A 16,000-nucleotide genomic window follows, 5' to 3' on the forward strand; every position below is an offset into this window, starting at 1 on the left:
CTACTACCACAGTAAACAGTCCTGTCATTTCAAAAACTTACCGAATGCTGCCTCTTTGAGATTATCCTCTACCTCTACCATGATCTCTGGCAAGCACTGATATGTAATCTGTCCCTACATTTTTGCCTATATATGACTATATGTCTTTGTCATATAAATGGAATGCTATGGTATGTATCTTTCTGAGTTTGCCTTCCTTCACTTTCCAAAATGCATTGAGATTCATCTATGTCGTTGCATCTATAAGCATTTCATTCTTTTTTCATAATTTTTTTTATTTTATGAAAAAATAAATCCTATAACAATATAATAAGAGAATAACAATAGTTAATATACTCTGTATAATTATCTTCAAAGTACTTTCTCAGAATATAAGGCATAAATAAAAAAGATTCTCTCTACAAAGAAAAATAGATAAACCTCAGGGAGTTTAATTCTTCACACATAAAGCCATTTGAGTTGTTCCCAGCGTTTGGCAATTATTAAAAGAAGTATTTTAACATTTGTGCACAAAATCGTATGTGGACACAAGTTTTCATTTCCCTTTCCACTTAATACCTTAAGTGGAAAAGCATGTAGAAAGTGTACCTTTCTTAATAAGAAGATTTGGTGTTGCCTTTATAAGAAACTACCAAGCCATTTTCCAAAGTGGCTGTTTTTGCATTCCTACTAGTCACTGATGACATTTCCAATTTCTCTCCATATTCACCAGTATTGGTATTGACACTACCTTTTAAATCTAGGCATACTAACAGGTATATTAGTAATATTTCATTGTAGTTTTAATTTGCATTTCTTTGATGACTAGTGAAGCTAAACATCTTTTTACATGTTTGTATCTTTCACCCATCTTCTAACTGGACCATTTTCTATTAGATACTGAATTTTGATAGTTTTATCTGCTCTAGGTTTTAATTCTCTGCTAGATACATGATTTTCAAATATTTTCTCCTCCTTTGTACCTTGTCCTTGATTTCTTAATAATGCCTGTCACAGAATGAAAGGTTTTAATTTTAACAAGGTCCAATTTATTCATTTTGGTTTATGAACTGTGCTTTGGTATCATGTCTAAAACCTCCTTCTCAACCTCTAGATCCCTGAGATTTTCTCTTGTATTCCCTTTTAATAGTTTTATAGTTTTCCTTTTTACATCTATGTCTATCATCCATCTTGAATTTTTGCATACACGTTGAGGCTTAGAATGTTTATTTTTTATGTACCAGTATCATTTGCTTAAAAACCTTTATTGAATTATTTTTGTAGCTTTATAAAAATCATTTTGGCATAGATGCATGAGTGTATTTCTGGAATCTATATTCCATTTTATTGGCTTATGTGTCTGGCCTTTCACCAATAATACACTATCTTGATTACTGTACTTCTAGCTTACTTTTCTTCTATTGCTACAGTCCCTCGGTGGTGTTATACATTAAATATCCAAGATGGAGAAGCCACATGCTACTCGCCAAGGGGAGGGAATTATCACAGCAGTCTAGGCACACGTTGTGAGCTCTCCTGTGACCGTGGCTTTCGATTGATTGGACAGAAGTCAGTGCAATGCCTGCCAAGCCGTCGTTGGTCTGGAACTGCCTACTGTAGACGTAAGTTATATGTTTGCATATGCTGATGTATGCCTATGAGAAAAACTTACCAACCAGCCATTGAAAATATATACTGGAAGATGTTACCATACCCTTCTTCCAAGTGCAAATTAGAAATTTTCCAAAGCTCCCCTCCTAGAGCCTTTCCTTACCTTTATATACTACTTTATTTTCTGTCCCAGTGATTATTGTACAAGTTAAATGAGCATTTAAGTAGCAGTCATCCCTGCTGACTCAGGAAACACAAGATTGCATGTAGAAGGCTAAGACTTGTCCCTAGAATCTGATATGGACCTGGGCTACCTTTTGGGGCTCTCAAAAAACGTATCCCTACAATCTCCTATTTGTATTCAAATGTTGTACTTCCTGGCTTATAGCCTTAGAAAGCCTAGGCAGTGCAACTATGAGAAGTCTTCTATTCTTCATTCTCTTCTTTAAGTTAAAAAGAAGGCAGCTAAAGCTAGAATACAGGGATGCTAATACACACATCGTAAACAGTGTCTCCCTTAAGCTTGTAAATCCCTGTCTTTTTTTATTCAAGGTCCACAGCCTACGTACTTTTAACAAGTAAGCTTTGTCCTTCCATATGTCCATCAATGAATACCTTCTATGCGTGCAGGGCCCTGTATTAATCATTTCAGGAATTTAATTCTTCAACTACCCTCTGGATGTTTATGGAATCATGGGACATAAAACCAAATGTATGCACAAGTCATGTGCCTAGACACAGAAATTCTGAGAATTCAGAGAAAAATGAGGTTGATCAGAAAAGATGCTACAAAGGAGAGGAAATGCCTGATAGCTAAAGAGAGGGAAGTCATAACAACCTTCTGAGAAACTTTAAGTTCTTTTAGGACTTAAGAACCATACTTTTCCAAATGAATTTGAATTGGGTGGATGAAATTGAGATATATAAGGCTATAATTTAAAAATGAACATAAAACCAGTTAGAAGAATAGAAACATACATATTTCCCCAGGTGCGTAGAATGAATTGATTAGTATATTTAAATCCTAATCTACTCTTGACCTTCCTCATGAGAGAAAAAAGAGCAAATGCTTTGGATCTATATCTTCATTGTCATATGATACTTAGCAAACAGATTCACCTGAAAAGGCAAGCCTTTTATTTGGCTTTGATTTTAAGGTGGTCACTTTTGTGTAGATCTTTATAAAACAGATACTGGGAAACAGGAAATGTAATAATCTTCAAGTCTGGTTTGACCAAGAAGTGAAATGTACATAGTTTATACAGAATCTTTGTTCAAATATCCAACAGCTGAACTTATAAGATTAGAAATTAGACTATGTAAAGGAATATATGGCCTTTACTTATTTTAAGTATTTGGTATCTTAAACAAGAATCTGGCATATACAAGATCATAATTAGTTTATGGTAGCAATCTCTGGCATATATAATGTCAAAAGCACATAATCCTTCCTTTATCAAATACCACAACCTAAACCCCAAGGCACTGGCCTGACTTGTCACCCAGATAGAAAGCTATCCAACTCTGACATGCAAGTGATTCTCAGCCAAGAAATATCTTTGCATTAAAGTGATACTTGAAAATGAGCTTTAAATATTTTCAAGACCAGGTAGCACCTACAGTAAAAGAGACAAAAACTAACAATTGCTGAAGCTCTAAATGATCCCAAAGATTTATATGTATTGTTGCTTTTAGTCTGTACAACAATCTTTTGTGGTATCTGCATTTTACTGATGAAAAAATGAGACTCAGAGAGATAAGATAACCTTTTCAAGTTACAGATCAAATAAAAAGTGAAGTTGGCATAAATACTCAGGTCTGATTCAGGCTTTATATGCTTGGACAAATAATTTATTTCTTTGAGACACACCTCCCTTCTCAATAATGCTTCTGCACTTTAAGTATAAAAATAAAAAAGATAATTAGAGAAAATAGCAGTTAGGGACAAAACTGTAAGGGTAATTTGGGTCAGGTTTCTGTATTTTCTCCTACCCTTCATATGATTCTTCCTGTGCTAGATGACCAGATGCCATCTCCAAATAGTCCTATAGGCCACTGAGTTTGCCACTTGATTCTCTCTTAGAGATAAGATGCCATGCACTACCATCTATCACTAGCGGCACTTATACCTGCACAAATGGGGTGCTTCTTGACTCTCGCTGTGACTACAGCTGTTCCAGAGGCTACCACCTAGAAGGTGATCGCAGCCGAATCTGCATGGAAGATGGGCGATGGAGTGGAGGCGAACCTGTGTGTGTAGGTAAATGCTGGCTACTCCCAATTAACTTGCTGCAAAGAGCCACCTTACCACTGTGTCCACAAAGATGTGGAATTCTAACTGCAAGAGATATTCCTGTTCACTGTGAGTGTGACACTGTGAGCATGTGCTTAATGAAATGATTATTTCCCCTAACATCAGGCTTTCTTTCTGTTCCCTTGAAAATCTTGAGCTTTTAAACCCTCCTAGTAGTATGTGTTGTTACCTCAGTGAGTTCCCTCTAGAGAAAGAGAATCAGCAGTTAGGGATAAAACTTTTGCTTTTTGACCATGGCAGACATTGATCCTCCCAAGATCTACTGTCCTCACTCACGTGAGAAGATGGCAGAGCCAGAGAAACTGACTGCTCGTGTATACTGGGACCCACCCCTTGTGAAAGATTCTGCTGATGGTACCATTACCAGGTGAGCTTGAGTAACACATGCCATTCATTCCTACCTGTGACTTCTCCTAGTCCCTCCAGCTTCTCACACTGAAACTACTGTACAGGCTTAGGCTACAGTGATGACGTGCCTGCGATCTGAATTCTAAGTATCATTTTCTTCAGTAGTTCCTTTATCCTATCTTATTCAGGGTGACGCTTCGGGGCCCTGAGCCTGGTTCCCAATTTCCTGAAGGAGAGCATGTGATTCGTTACACTGCCTATGACACAGCCTACAACCGAGCCAGCTGCAAGTTCATTGTGAAAGTACAAGGTCAGAAAGAAGTTTTCAGTTTCCATATTGTTCATTATTCCTACTCTACTCTGACCTTCCAAAAGCTCCAAAAGATCCTCTTCTCTTTATGCCTGAAATGCACTTTACTTATACTGGGAAGGAGGGGCAGGACTGAAGTTTACTAAATGCACTCATTCTAGAAAACTACACTTCATGTGAATACACAAGTCAGAGAAAACTTAACTCTCTAACAAGGCTTTCTCCTTTTCCTAAATTTAGATAAAATTCACAAGGATACTCTCTATCCTTTTCTTCTTGGCCTTCAAAATTATCAAATATAATCAATCTTAATTCTCAAACTGGTGGTGTTGGCTGCCTGATGGTTCCTCTTTGCTTTGTATCACATTGTTTGGTTTCAGTTTTTCTCATTTAAAAAAAATCTTGTGCATTGCTGGCTATTTGAAAAGTAAAGAAATATATGAAAAGGGAAAACACTATTACCCTATCATTCGGAGGCAGTTGCTTGTTAACCTTTTGATATTTTTCTATCAGTCTTGTCTCTCCACATACTTTAAAAATCATTGGATTATATCCAATCATGCAACACTTTTTTGTTTTTCATTCTATCACAAGCAATTTTCCTATGTTCTTTAAAAATTCTTCAGAAATATTCTCAATTATGGTATGTCATTATACTCTAAGACTATGTCATGATTTACAGAAACTTTCTCGGTCATTACAATTCCTCTGACTTATTTCTGTTAAAGTAATTATACAAGCTGGTCATCCTTACATAGGCTATCCATAAAGTCTGTCAATATAGATAAGAATATTTGTTTTTACAAATTGATAGTCTTCTGATGATAATATGTAGAGTCACATGTGTTTCCAGACTTTGTGAACTTTGTCTGTATTTCACATTTAGTTTCTTAAGAAAAAATCTGGCTCCCTCCCTGGCCATTGGAAACACAGAAAACTTTCATTCCGATCATCCCAAGTCTCCTATTCTAGATAACCTCGAAAAGGTACTTTCTTAGACTTTTCTACCTACAAGGTACACTATATTACCTCTAACTTGAGTTCCTCCCTCTTAGTGAGACGCTGTCCAATTCTGAAACCACCACAGCATGGTTACCTCACCTGCACTTCAGTGGGCAACAACTACGGTGCCACCTGTGAGTACCATTGTGACGGTGGTTATGAGCGCCAAGGGACTCCCTCTCGGGTCTGCCAGTCCAGTCGCCAATGGTCAGGATCACCACCTATCTGCACTCGTGAGTGAAACCGGGCAATGGGGAGCGTGAACATATGATCACAGTTACTTTGGAGGGTGCTCCCATGACAAAGGATCCCAAAAGCAATACATATAATGAAGAATAGGGAGTTCTGAGATTTATGTATTTTAAGGGCCAACTTTTCCCCATAGAATACTCCTACCTCAATAAGAAAAGTTGAAAGTCATTTGGGTTTTTTATTTTCCAGCATTTTTCCACAGGCAAGGGAGAAACAACTTGAAGGGCTAACCCAAAAGACTAGAACTCCTTGAGATGTTAGGTTACCTATGCAGGTTGAAGAAGTGCAAACTCTGACTAGCTATCCACTTCTACCTTAGCCATGAAGATTAATGTTAATGTCAACTCAGCTGCTGGTCTCCTGGATCAATTCTATGAGAAACGACGACTCCTCATCATCTCAGCTCCTGATCCTTCCAACCGATATTATAAAATGCAGATCTCTATGCTGCAGGTAAGATCTACTACTCTAATGAAGGCTTAACTCTTTTATACTACCCCCTTACATCTACCAAACCAAATAATTGCTTTCTGTAGCATAAACACTGCTCTTTCAAACTTTTTGTGGGTGGTTTTTGATCAGTTGTACCAAAGACACATGATTAAAAAGTACTGTGTTTTTACTGAAAAGTACCAAGGTACTGTTTTTACTGTGCTGTACCAAAGAAACATTATTTTAAAGTACTGTGTTTTTACTGAAAAGAAAATAAGACCACAGGAATGGTAGATGTGACATGTGACTTGTGAGGACTGGGTAGAAGTTGAAAAGGGAGTGTGGCAAAGCATTCTGAACAGACTTGTAAGACAGCTATGATCAGACATAGATGCCAGAAATTAACTGCATTTACATTTTCAAGGAACAACACACTAAAAATCACAGACAGTAAGTGCTGTGCAGGTACTGACCTACATGTTTTATAAATACTCCATTAATTCTCAAAACAGCCTTATGAGATAGGCATTATAATCCCCATTGAGTAGGTAAAGAAACTGAGGCATAGACAGATTAAGTGATCTTCTCAAGGTCACTGGATAGTAAGTGTTAGACCTGGGATTGAACCCAAGAAGTTTGGCTCCAAGATTTATGCTTTTAACCACTACCAGCAGGAAAAGTACTGTGATATCCCTAAGTAAAATTAAAACTTTGCATGATGATTTTTTAACATACTAAGAGATATCTACTTAAAGCTACTTGTGAATAAGGAAGAAGTAGGTAGTTCAGAATAGATACAACCTCGGGGATTTATGAAAAGAATAGGCTAGGTTGCTAAGAGAATTCAAGCTGTACAGACAGGATCAAAAAAGTAGCCCTGGGAAGCTGCAAGGGACTGTAAAACCATGTAAAAGACAAAGCTACTCAGGGTTTTCTAAAGGCTGAGTTGTACAAGTTGCTAAGTCAATATGGCCTATGATGGCAGTTCTTTCACCAAAAGGATGAACCTGGAGGTCTAATCCAAAAAGGATCTTATCCTTTTATGTAGACAAATCAGGCAAAAGCAAAACCTCAATTTAATAAAAAGCAAGAGAAAGAATAGGAACCTGACAACAAGGACAGTAATTCTGAGGGTCAAGACTAGAGAAGAAGACCACAGGTGAAACAAGAATAGGGGTCTAGGGAATGTCTAATGATTCTTTACACCTCACCCTGATAAATGGCAGGTATTAGATCCTAGGGCACAAGGCAGGACAAAGAGATAGAGAGGGTAGTGTCATAGGGTATGTTGCCCAGTGCAAAAAAGGAAAGAAAGGGTAATGAAAAGAGCACTGGACACTATTTTGCAGAAATCCTAGGACTGAGAAAAGGTCCTAGCAATGTAGCCTAGTGATAAAGGGTAGGCTGCATTAGGCCTCAGTTTGAGTCTTGGCTTATCATGTTATTGACATGCAAATTTGGGCCTTATGTTCTCCTCTCTGGAGTAAGAATGACATTACCTACCTTGTTAGCCTTGATACAATGGTTAAATTATTTCTATGAAGCATTAGGTATGTATAAATAAATAAACAGTAGCCATTATCATCTTACAATAGCCATCCATTAAAAATTAATGTAGTTTAAAACTTGTAGATGGCTAAACAATGATTACATTCCTGCAGTTTAGTAATTATGTTTCTCTTTTCTATTCCACATTCTGTAAGGGATTTCATGCATTTCAGGAAAATTAAGGAAACACTTTTGGAGCAAGTACTTCAGGAGTGATAGAGGGAAAAGTTGTGTAGATCTCGTATTGTGTTCATTGTAATCCTATGATTGTGTATTCATTGCAAGAAAAGTACCTCCCCTCCCTCACTTCTTCATGTGGTATCAGGAGGAATCAGATGAGCAGCTTTAGATCTAAGTGCAAAGGTCAGTTCCATTAAATGTTCTTTCCCCTTCACCCCTCAGCAATCCACTTGTGGACTAGACCTGCGGCACGTGACCATTATCGAGCTGGTGGGGCAGCCACCTCAGGATGTGGGGCGCATCCGGGAGCAACAGCTTTCATCCAGCATCATCGAGGAACTCAGGTTTAAGCTGGGAGGCTGCAGGGTAGGGGTGGCCAAAAACCATAGGCAGGATACTGGTAATGAAGCAAGTGGCAATGCAGTAGGTGGAAGAACAGCAAACACCTCTCTCTTAAGGCACTTACCCCGTTTCAACTCTTATGGAAATATTAGGCAAGGCAAGAGTTAACTCTTAACTCTTGTGGAACAAGATAATCAAATGGGGAATCAAAATACATATTACCAGGCCTTAGCCTAAATATGCTTTTATAAAGGCACTTATAGTGACTTTGAAACCCACTCATGCTGAGACAGAGACACATTTGACTTAGATAAGCATCAGATCCTGTTGACCCACTGCCACATCTTTTTATCTTCAGTCTCCAAAGGAGCACAAGACATATTTAGGCACTAAAATCTGAATCATATCTATCAGCTCCTTGGAGAAAGATTATAAATGGCATGTGGTAGAAATTGGCTTTTCTCAATATCTATCCATTATTAGTCTTGCAATATTTCTACTCAGGACCAATAAATCTTTCAATGACCCCTGTTCTAGAAACAATACTTGCCTTTAGGACACAGTTTCAGTGATGACAGAGAGATTCAGTCCCTGTTAGAGAGATTAGAGGAAAGATACTGCAAACTTACAGCTACGGATTCAGAGGAAAGATACTGAAGTCTTGAAGCTACAGGTAAAAGAGTTAACCAGGTGATATTTATCAGGCATGGACCCGCTGTGTATGAGGTACATACAGATCATACGCATCTCCTGGAGTTATTTCATGCAGCCTTCATGAAACAGGCCTACAACAGAAGCATAGTCTGGTTGTAACAAAGCTGCCTTACCTTGAGTGAGGAAAGGAAAGCTTGGAACTAGACACATGGAGGCAAGAGATTAGGGTCCAAAAAGAAAAAAGCAAAGGGACTTGAGGTAAGTAGTGGAGAGGACAGAGACAAGGCACACAATGGGGAAGGAATTAGTCCCTCAGTTGAACTGTGAAAAGTCAAAGGGTAGTAGAGCTCTCAGGGCTAAATGCCCAGATAAAGTCTCATATTTCCTTGGGCTGCTCTCTCTAGGCAATTCCAACACCTTACTCGGTTCTACTTCAACATGGTACTGATTGACAAGCAGGGTATTGACCGGGAACGCTACATGGAACCTGTCACCCCTGAGGAAATCTTCACATTCATTGATGACTACCTGCTGAGCAACCAGGAGATGATCCAGCGCCAGGAGCAAAGAGATATATGCGAGTGAACTTGAGCTAAGGAATGGCTGAAGTCAAAGGAAAAGCTTCCCTAGTTAGCTAAAACTCAGACCTAATAAATGGAGGAAATGTTTCCCCACAGTTCTATATACACTCTGAAGTGGGGGAGTTCTGCCAATCTTGGCAGAATATTTTTCAGGTATTCTTTTTAGCTGTATAATACCTTCTCCTACTTCTCCATAGGAGAAGCAGAAGCTAGTCAGGGTCTAAAGACAGGCTTTGCACAGTGTGTTGGAAGTAGAAGTCTTCCTTTCATAACCAAGGACTTCGCCCAGTTCTCCAAAATCTTTCAGATAAGTAAATCCTAAATTCATCCACTTACAGGCTGTTTTAAATGGTTCCTCTACCCAGAAGTGACACCAGAGGGCAGCACTATCACAACAAACAACAAAGACTATCAAGCGTAGCTTACAGGTTAACTGTATCAGAAGCAAAGATTTCCAAAAACTTGAAACTGATTATCACTTCACCTCTGGCACTGGGATAAAAATGTTGCTTAACACTGCTTCATCAAGAGTTAGGAAAATATTGCAATGAGAGGGAGTTGGTAAAGAATTCTGGTCACAGCAGAAAGCTGTCTTGTGATTTCTCCAACTGTCTCAGGGGCAAGAACCTTTGCTACTGAGGCCTCCTGAACCCCACCAAAAACGGTAGATAATGCAGTCCTTTCCTTAGAGGATACCTCCTAGCCAGTGAGCTTCAACACCTCAGAAGTATCACTGAAAGTAGTAAAGAAAGAAAACTGATTCTGCCTCGTGTATTAATTTCTTCAGATATCTACTTTTAAGAGATGAGTTATAAGCAGGTATGAGAGAGACATAGCTACACAAAGTCAAGTCTTAAAATCTAGACCTGAAAGTAATTTTAAGATCATGCTATTGGCAAGTGAAACTACACACAGATCCTGGATCTTTCTCTTTCATCATTCCTTTGCTTCCTTCTTTGGTACAGGGGATTTAACCCAGGACTTTATACATGCTAAGCACATGACCTAATATTGAGCTACAGCTCCAGTCCCAGATCCCTAATCTGACTTCACTACAAGTAAATAGCGTGTAAGTGTTTGGAATACAAGTGCTTTCTATGCCTTGCTGCTGAAAATGTGAAACACTCATGAAATTCAGAGTGATAGTTAAAGCTCAGCAGCTTTTTACTTTACCCAGGGGTGACCACTGGCAAACTAGAGCAGAGAGGAAGTGGGCTGGGTGAGGAAGCAGAGTTAATAATGCTTGAACATTTACTATATATAAAGTACCATTATATACACTCTATTAATTAAATCTGGAGTCTTCATGAGAACTCTAAAAGATAGAAACTATTATTAGCTTCCTTTTCCAGATGAGAGAATTGATGCTCAGTGAGGTAAGGCAATTTGCCTAATGTCAGACAGCTAAAAGGTGGCAGATTCAGGATTTAAACATCAGCAGACTGACTTGTGAGTCAATGTTATTAGACATTATACCATCCAACCTGTTTCTCTTCCTACTTACCATCTAAAAACAGTTAAAAGCCCTAACCAAGGAGAGGGTTCCATTTTCAGTAATCCTACTGAGACTCAAAAACTCATAGTGGTTCCAGGAAGAAAGAGGAAAATGATAGGCTCTCAGCCCTCCAAAAATTCATTTAAAACAGAATCATAGGACATAAATCAGGAGCCAGGGTTATAGGAGTAACAGTGAGTTAAAGAGAAGATAGTTCTACTGGAGTTTTAGGGAAAATCGATTCTCTCTCTCTCTCTCTCTCTCTCTCTCTCTCTCTCTCTCTCTCTCTCTCTCTTTCTCTCTCTTGCTCCCCTCCCATACAGGGTCTCCCTATATAGTTCAGGCTGTCCTGGACTGAATATTTCACCCAGGTTGAGCTCCAAATCATGGCAATGCTCCTGCCTCAGCCTCTCGGGTGCTGAGATTACAGGTGTGTGCCACCATGCCTGCCTGGAAATTTTAATTGTTTAAAATGCAAAATAAAAAGCCAGTTGGTGGCTGAAATGGGACGTGGGACAAATGACTAACTTGTAGGAGCAAAGTCTCTTCCCTCCAGAGAAATACAAGACGTTTGATAGACCAGAGGCAAGTTATGGGCAGAAGGTAAAATACAATGAGTTCACATAGGAAATTTTGGTCAGATAAGATCTGTGGTTCCAAAGGCAAAGATTGCATACAAAGATAAATATCCTTCCTCTTCTTTATCACTGACACTTCAAGTGGTAGCAAGTCAATGACGCAATCAATAACAGAGGAGACCTACTTCTCTCAGGATAAAGTTCCCAACCTTGGCTTGACTCTTACATATAAATGCTTCTCAAATTTAAAACAACTGAGGAGCCCTTGTATCATCTCAAGCAGTCAAGGCAAGTCAATCTTGCTTTATGTTTTTTGTAACTTCCTTTGTAAATTATGGCTCAAAAAATTCCAACTCTTAAAGCAGAGGAAATACATGAAAGAATTGGGCCCATAGCCAGATCTAAAATGGCTAGCATGACCCAGTCTCTCTATATAACTCTATTTCTATCTTTCTGAATCCCTCTGGCCCCAACTCTCTCTACTTCTCTTCCCTGTCTTCCTTCTTCCCCTCCCTTCACTTTTCTCTTATCTACTCCTTCCTCCTCCTCCCTCTCTTCTACTGCTTCCCCATGAACACAGGCTATACAGTCACTAAGCCTGATGAGTATTATCCAAAGAATTATCCAAAGCCCATTTCTTTATGATATTTGGAAGACATTAGTCACCTCTTCCTTCGACTCTTTGCTCAAAAGACATGTATCATCCTCTTATAAGGCAGCATAATTAGTACAATGAGATCTTGATTCAAATACTAATTTTGTTGTGTGATAGTGGGCTTGAGTGTCTTAATTTGTCAGAAGGAAAAATTTCTTACTTCATAAGGTAGCTGGAGCGATTAATCAAATAAAATATAAAGCTTTGTACATGTTAATGCCTTTTTTTTACAAGAGGCCTAGACTTTTTTAGACTTTATCTAGAAACTCAGAGCCCTATTTTAGAGATAGGTTACTTAGCACCTGTGTTATTTATCTCTCAATAATAAATAATGGTAGAAGTAAAGGGAAAAGTCTCCACTTCCCAGAGAAATCAACAAATCTAGAAGAAAGTGCCTATAGAAGGTTATCTTTCCTTACCTTCTTTGTCAGTATGACTCTCCTCCCTCCAGCAGTGGAGGGTCTACAAACCTAAAGGCAAACTTCCTTTGGTACTTGAGAGAAAAATGTGATGTCACTTTTAACATGGGTTCTCACTTCTCTACTTAGACTCCAAGTGCACAGGACAAAGAATTAGGCTCAGGAAAGTAGTAATGTAAAATGCAAAAAAGGGCACATTTTCTTCAAATTAGTACAGAATGAGTAGGGAAGGACATTTATCACTCTGATTCTTACCCTTTAAGCCACATGTAAAAGGAAAAGCAGTAAATCAGGATATCAAGGACAAAAGCATCTATGGAACTAACAAAGGCAAACATTTGATAAGTGAAAAAGCTTTATTGAAACACACATTCATGTTAGGAGGGGGAAAACAACATAGCAACAGCCCAGGATCCCAAGTTATACTTTCCATTGCTGTATCAATGCATACGGAATAAATATTTTAAAAGTGTTCCTTCGTTCAGTCCACATATGCAAAAGAAGCCACTAATAGCTACCTTCAATCCAATGGTTTTACACAAAAGTCAGCTAGCAGCTGGCTCTACTGAAAAGGATTTCTCCTCTGATATAGATTCCTTCCACACACAATTTTGTACAGACACGCTTGTAAGAATGAAAAGGTCAGACTGGAAGAACAAATAGCAGGAAACAAACATTGGCTTACCAGAACTCTCTTTGAAAAGCTGTGCCTTACCAAGCCCATGTTATATGTAGGCCTGGTTTAGAAAACATAAGATGGGAAACTACAACAGGTAGGAAGTCCAAATAACTGAAATATTCTCTGCCCACATTTTCCTGGAGCACTAACCGTCCCCAGCCTGGGGAAACAGTGACAATTTATTCAATATTTGGTTCTTCTGGCTGATACAGAGGTATGCAGACTATTTTCTGTGTGCAACACCCTGCAGACACAAATACTGAGAAAGATGTGGTACATGAAAATGAAAATGTTTCATCTTTCTTTAGAGAAATGAGGGCTTCTCTCCCTAACTGCTATATTAGTTTAAAATGCAGAGAATTCAGCATGTCTGTGAGACACTTTATCCTCAGTCACTCAGATCTTCCCAGATCAGCCAGAAGGTCTCACTGGGCATGTTCATGACCCAGCCAAAAGGTCACTATCTAATTAAAGTGCTTTTCTAAACTGATTTCATTATAAGGATTTCCTAAAGTTCTAATAAAAGTGTTTAAAGCTGGAAAGAGCCAAGGAATTTTCTTAGCATTTCAAAGAAAACCGTTATACTCAAGCAAGGTAGAAACTGTTTTAGAAAAGAAGAGTTAAAATCATGTTTCAGGAATTTACCAAGATAGAAAGTGAGTTAAAAATATAGAGAGGAAGGATAAGACATGCTTAGTTCTCTCTCAATTCCTCTGTCTTTAGTTACTGAACTTTGCTTCCTAGAAGTATCAAGGAACCCCCTACGTATCAGATCAAGCACACTTTAAACCACAGACTGAAACTAACACCAAAGGTAGCCAAGGTTTCCTGGGATAGCAAGACAAAAGATGGAACACTGTTTTAAAAGACCTTTTTAAAGTTAATTAAACATCATAAAGTTACAAAAAAGAATGGATCTGATAATATGCTAGATTATGCACAAGTAGAAACATTTTCAAGAGACTTTTATTCTTCAGCCATTCTATAAAGGGGAACAAGTCTGCATCTTTCTAGCTAGCAGACTAATACTAGCAAAAATACATGTTTTACACAAACACTCAATATACATATTAAATTATAAATCTTTGCTCTTGATTTCTTCACTTCCTCTGACTTGTTCTGGCCATGTCTGGAGCTGTAGAGGATGACAGAGACTCATAAACTCAGTTTCTGCTTGGCCATCGAGGAACGGAGTTGCAGAGTCCCTTCTGCCCAAGACCCTGGGTACTGTCGCATCTTCTGCCATAGGCTCACTTCCTCCCCAGTTGAGTCCATCCAGTCCACTATTTCCCCATTACTGATCCCTGAGGAAAAACACCAGAGAGGCTGAAGAGGGACCCAATTCCTCATCCCAGCAGGGAAGGACATGCTATAGAGCAAAGGTAGTTGCCCCCTTAAAGACTGTGCTGTAGAAATTAGCAGATAGGACAGCAATCTGTGAAGAGCTCCCTATTAACCTTGCACAGATATTTCTATGCTCCTGAGGCCAACAAGGGACTCAGAGTTGATGAAATAGAACTCTAAAAGGCTCACAGTCACTACAGCCTCTTTATGCTGAAGCTATTACAGAGCTCTGATGTCTGATACTTCATACCAGAGCTACTACCATTCTATTATTACCAATTTGAATTTAAAAATGTTTAAAAGCTGAATGAACACCTTTGTTTCTAGATACAGTCTCCAGGCCTGAAGTTAGAATTATGTGGTTTCATTCCTACTCTCTTGCACACTTATTCATTCCTTGAACAATTACTGTCTGTTATGTGCCAGGTACTCTTCTAAATCTGGGGATACAATAATGAACAAAATGGAAAAAGTCACTACCTTCAGGAAGCTTATATTTGAAAGCACAAAATATTTTTTAAAAAGCTTAAATAGGAAAGCAAAAAATATAAAGAAAGCTAACAAGAGTATATCAGATAAGGAGATCAATGTCATGAAATAAACAGAGTAAATTGCAGTGCCTTGATGGTGACTTACTGTAGATAAAATAGTCTGAGGAACTCTGAAGAAGAAACATTTCAATAAACACCTAAAGGAAGGAGAAATCTAGCCTTTCAAGACAGAGGGAATGATAAAGTTCTGAAGTGGGAATGAGATTGGTATGTTTCCAGGAAAGAATGAAGGTTAATGTGGTTACACCATAGTGAGCAAGCAGGAGACTAATACAAGAAGGAAAGGAACACAAGGTCTAAATTGTATGGGGGCCTGTAGACTTACAAAGAACCTCTAAGTATGTTAGTAAGCCAGTGAATGGTTTTAAACAAAGGACTGACATGAATTAACTTACATGGGTAAAAACACCACTCTAGATGGTTTTTTAGTTATTAATTTGAGGCTAGCATTTAAGGTCTTGGAATGCAAAGACTGCGGAGAAAGAAGAGAATGAAAAACTAAGCACCAACATTGACAGTTTGAGTATAAATGAGGAGTCAAAAAAATGAGAAGCACTGAGCAGTGAGTTCAAAAGAAATCAGAGTATAATGTTAATAGAAGTATTTTTAGAAAAAGGGAAGGATCTTCTATGTTAAATAGTACTGAAATTTCTACTAAGAGAAAACAGCACTTTGACATGAGTAATTGCTAAGCAGAGTGGTGTGATAGAAGCCAGATCACAATAG

General features: G+C 38.4%; 2 protein-coding genes across 6 annotated transcripts in view; one reads left to right on the plus strand and one right to left on the minus strand.

Moving 5' to 3' along the window:
* Positions 1–13,172, plus strand: part of Srpx2 (sushi repeat containing protein X-linked 2) — a 30,133-nt gene extending 16,961 nt beyond the window's left edge. For all 3 annotated transcript variants that reach the window (XM_063246170.1, XM_013153706.3, XM_013153708.3), the window contains 8 exons: positions 1,410–1,601; positions 3,674–3,850; positions 4,145–4,271; positions 4,441–4,562; positions 5,618–5,797; positions 6,136–6,269; positions 8,199–8,320; positions 9,377–13,172. In XM_063246170.1, the coding sequence (XP_063102240.1) occupies positions 1,410–1,601; positions 3,674–3,850; positions 4,145–4,271; positions 4,441–4,562; positions 5,618–5,797; positions 6,136–6,269; positions 8,199–8,320; positions 9,377–9,557 (1,235 nt within the window). In that variant the 3' untranslated portion in view covers positions 9,558–13,172. The remainder of the gene's footprint in view (positions 1–1,409; positions 1,602–3,673; positions 3,851–4,144; positions 4,272–4,440; positions 4,563–5,617; positions 5,798–6,135; positions 6,270–8,198; positions 8,321–9,376) is intronic.
* Sytl4 (synaptotagmin like 4) overlaps positions 13,038–16,000 on the minus strand; it is a 135,083-nt gene continuing 132,120 nt past the window's right edge. For all 3 annotated transcript variants that reach the window (XM_063246167.1, XM_063246169.1, XM_063246168.1), the window contains exon 17: positions 13,038–14,683. In XM_063246167.1, the coding sequence (XP_063102237.1) occupies positions 14,535–14,683 (149 nt within the window). In that variant the 3' untranslated portion in view covers positions 13,038–14,534. The remainder of the gene's footprint in view (positions 14,684–16,000) is intronic.

This window comes from Cavia porcellus, unplaced genomic scaffold (genome assembly GCF_034190915.1).
Source record: "Cavia porcellus strain 051 isolate PalLab524CR breed Dunkin Hartley unplaced genomic scaffold, mCavPor4.1 scaffold_3, whole genome shotgun sequence".
Taxonomy (NCBI): Eukaryota; Metazoa; Chordata; class Mammalia; order Rodentia; family Caviidae; genus Cavia; species Cavia porcellus.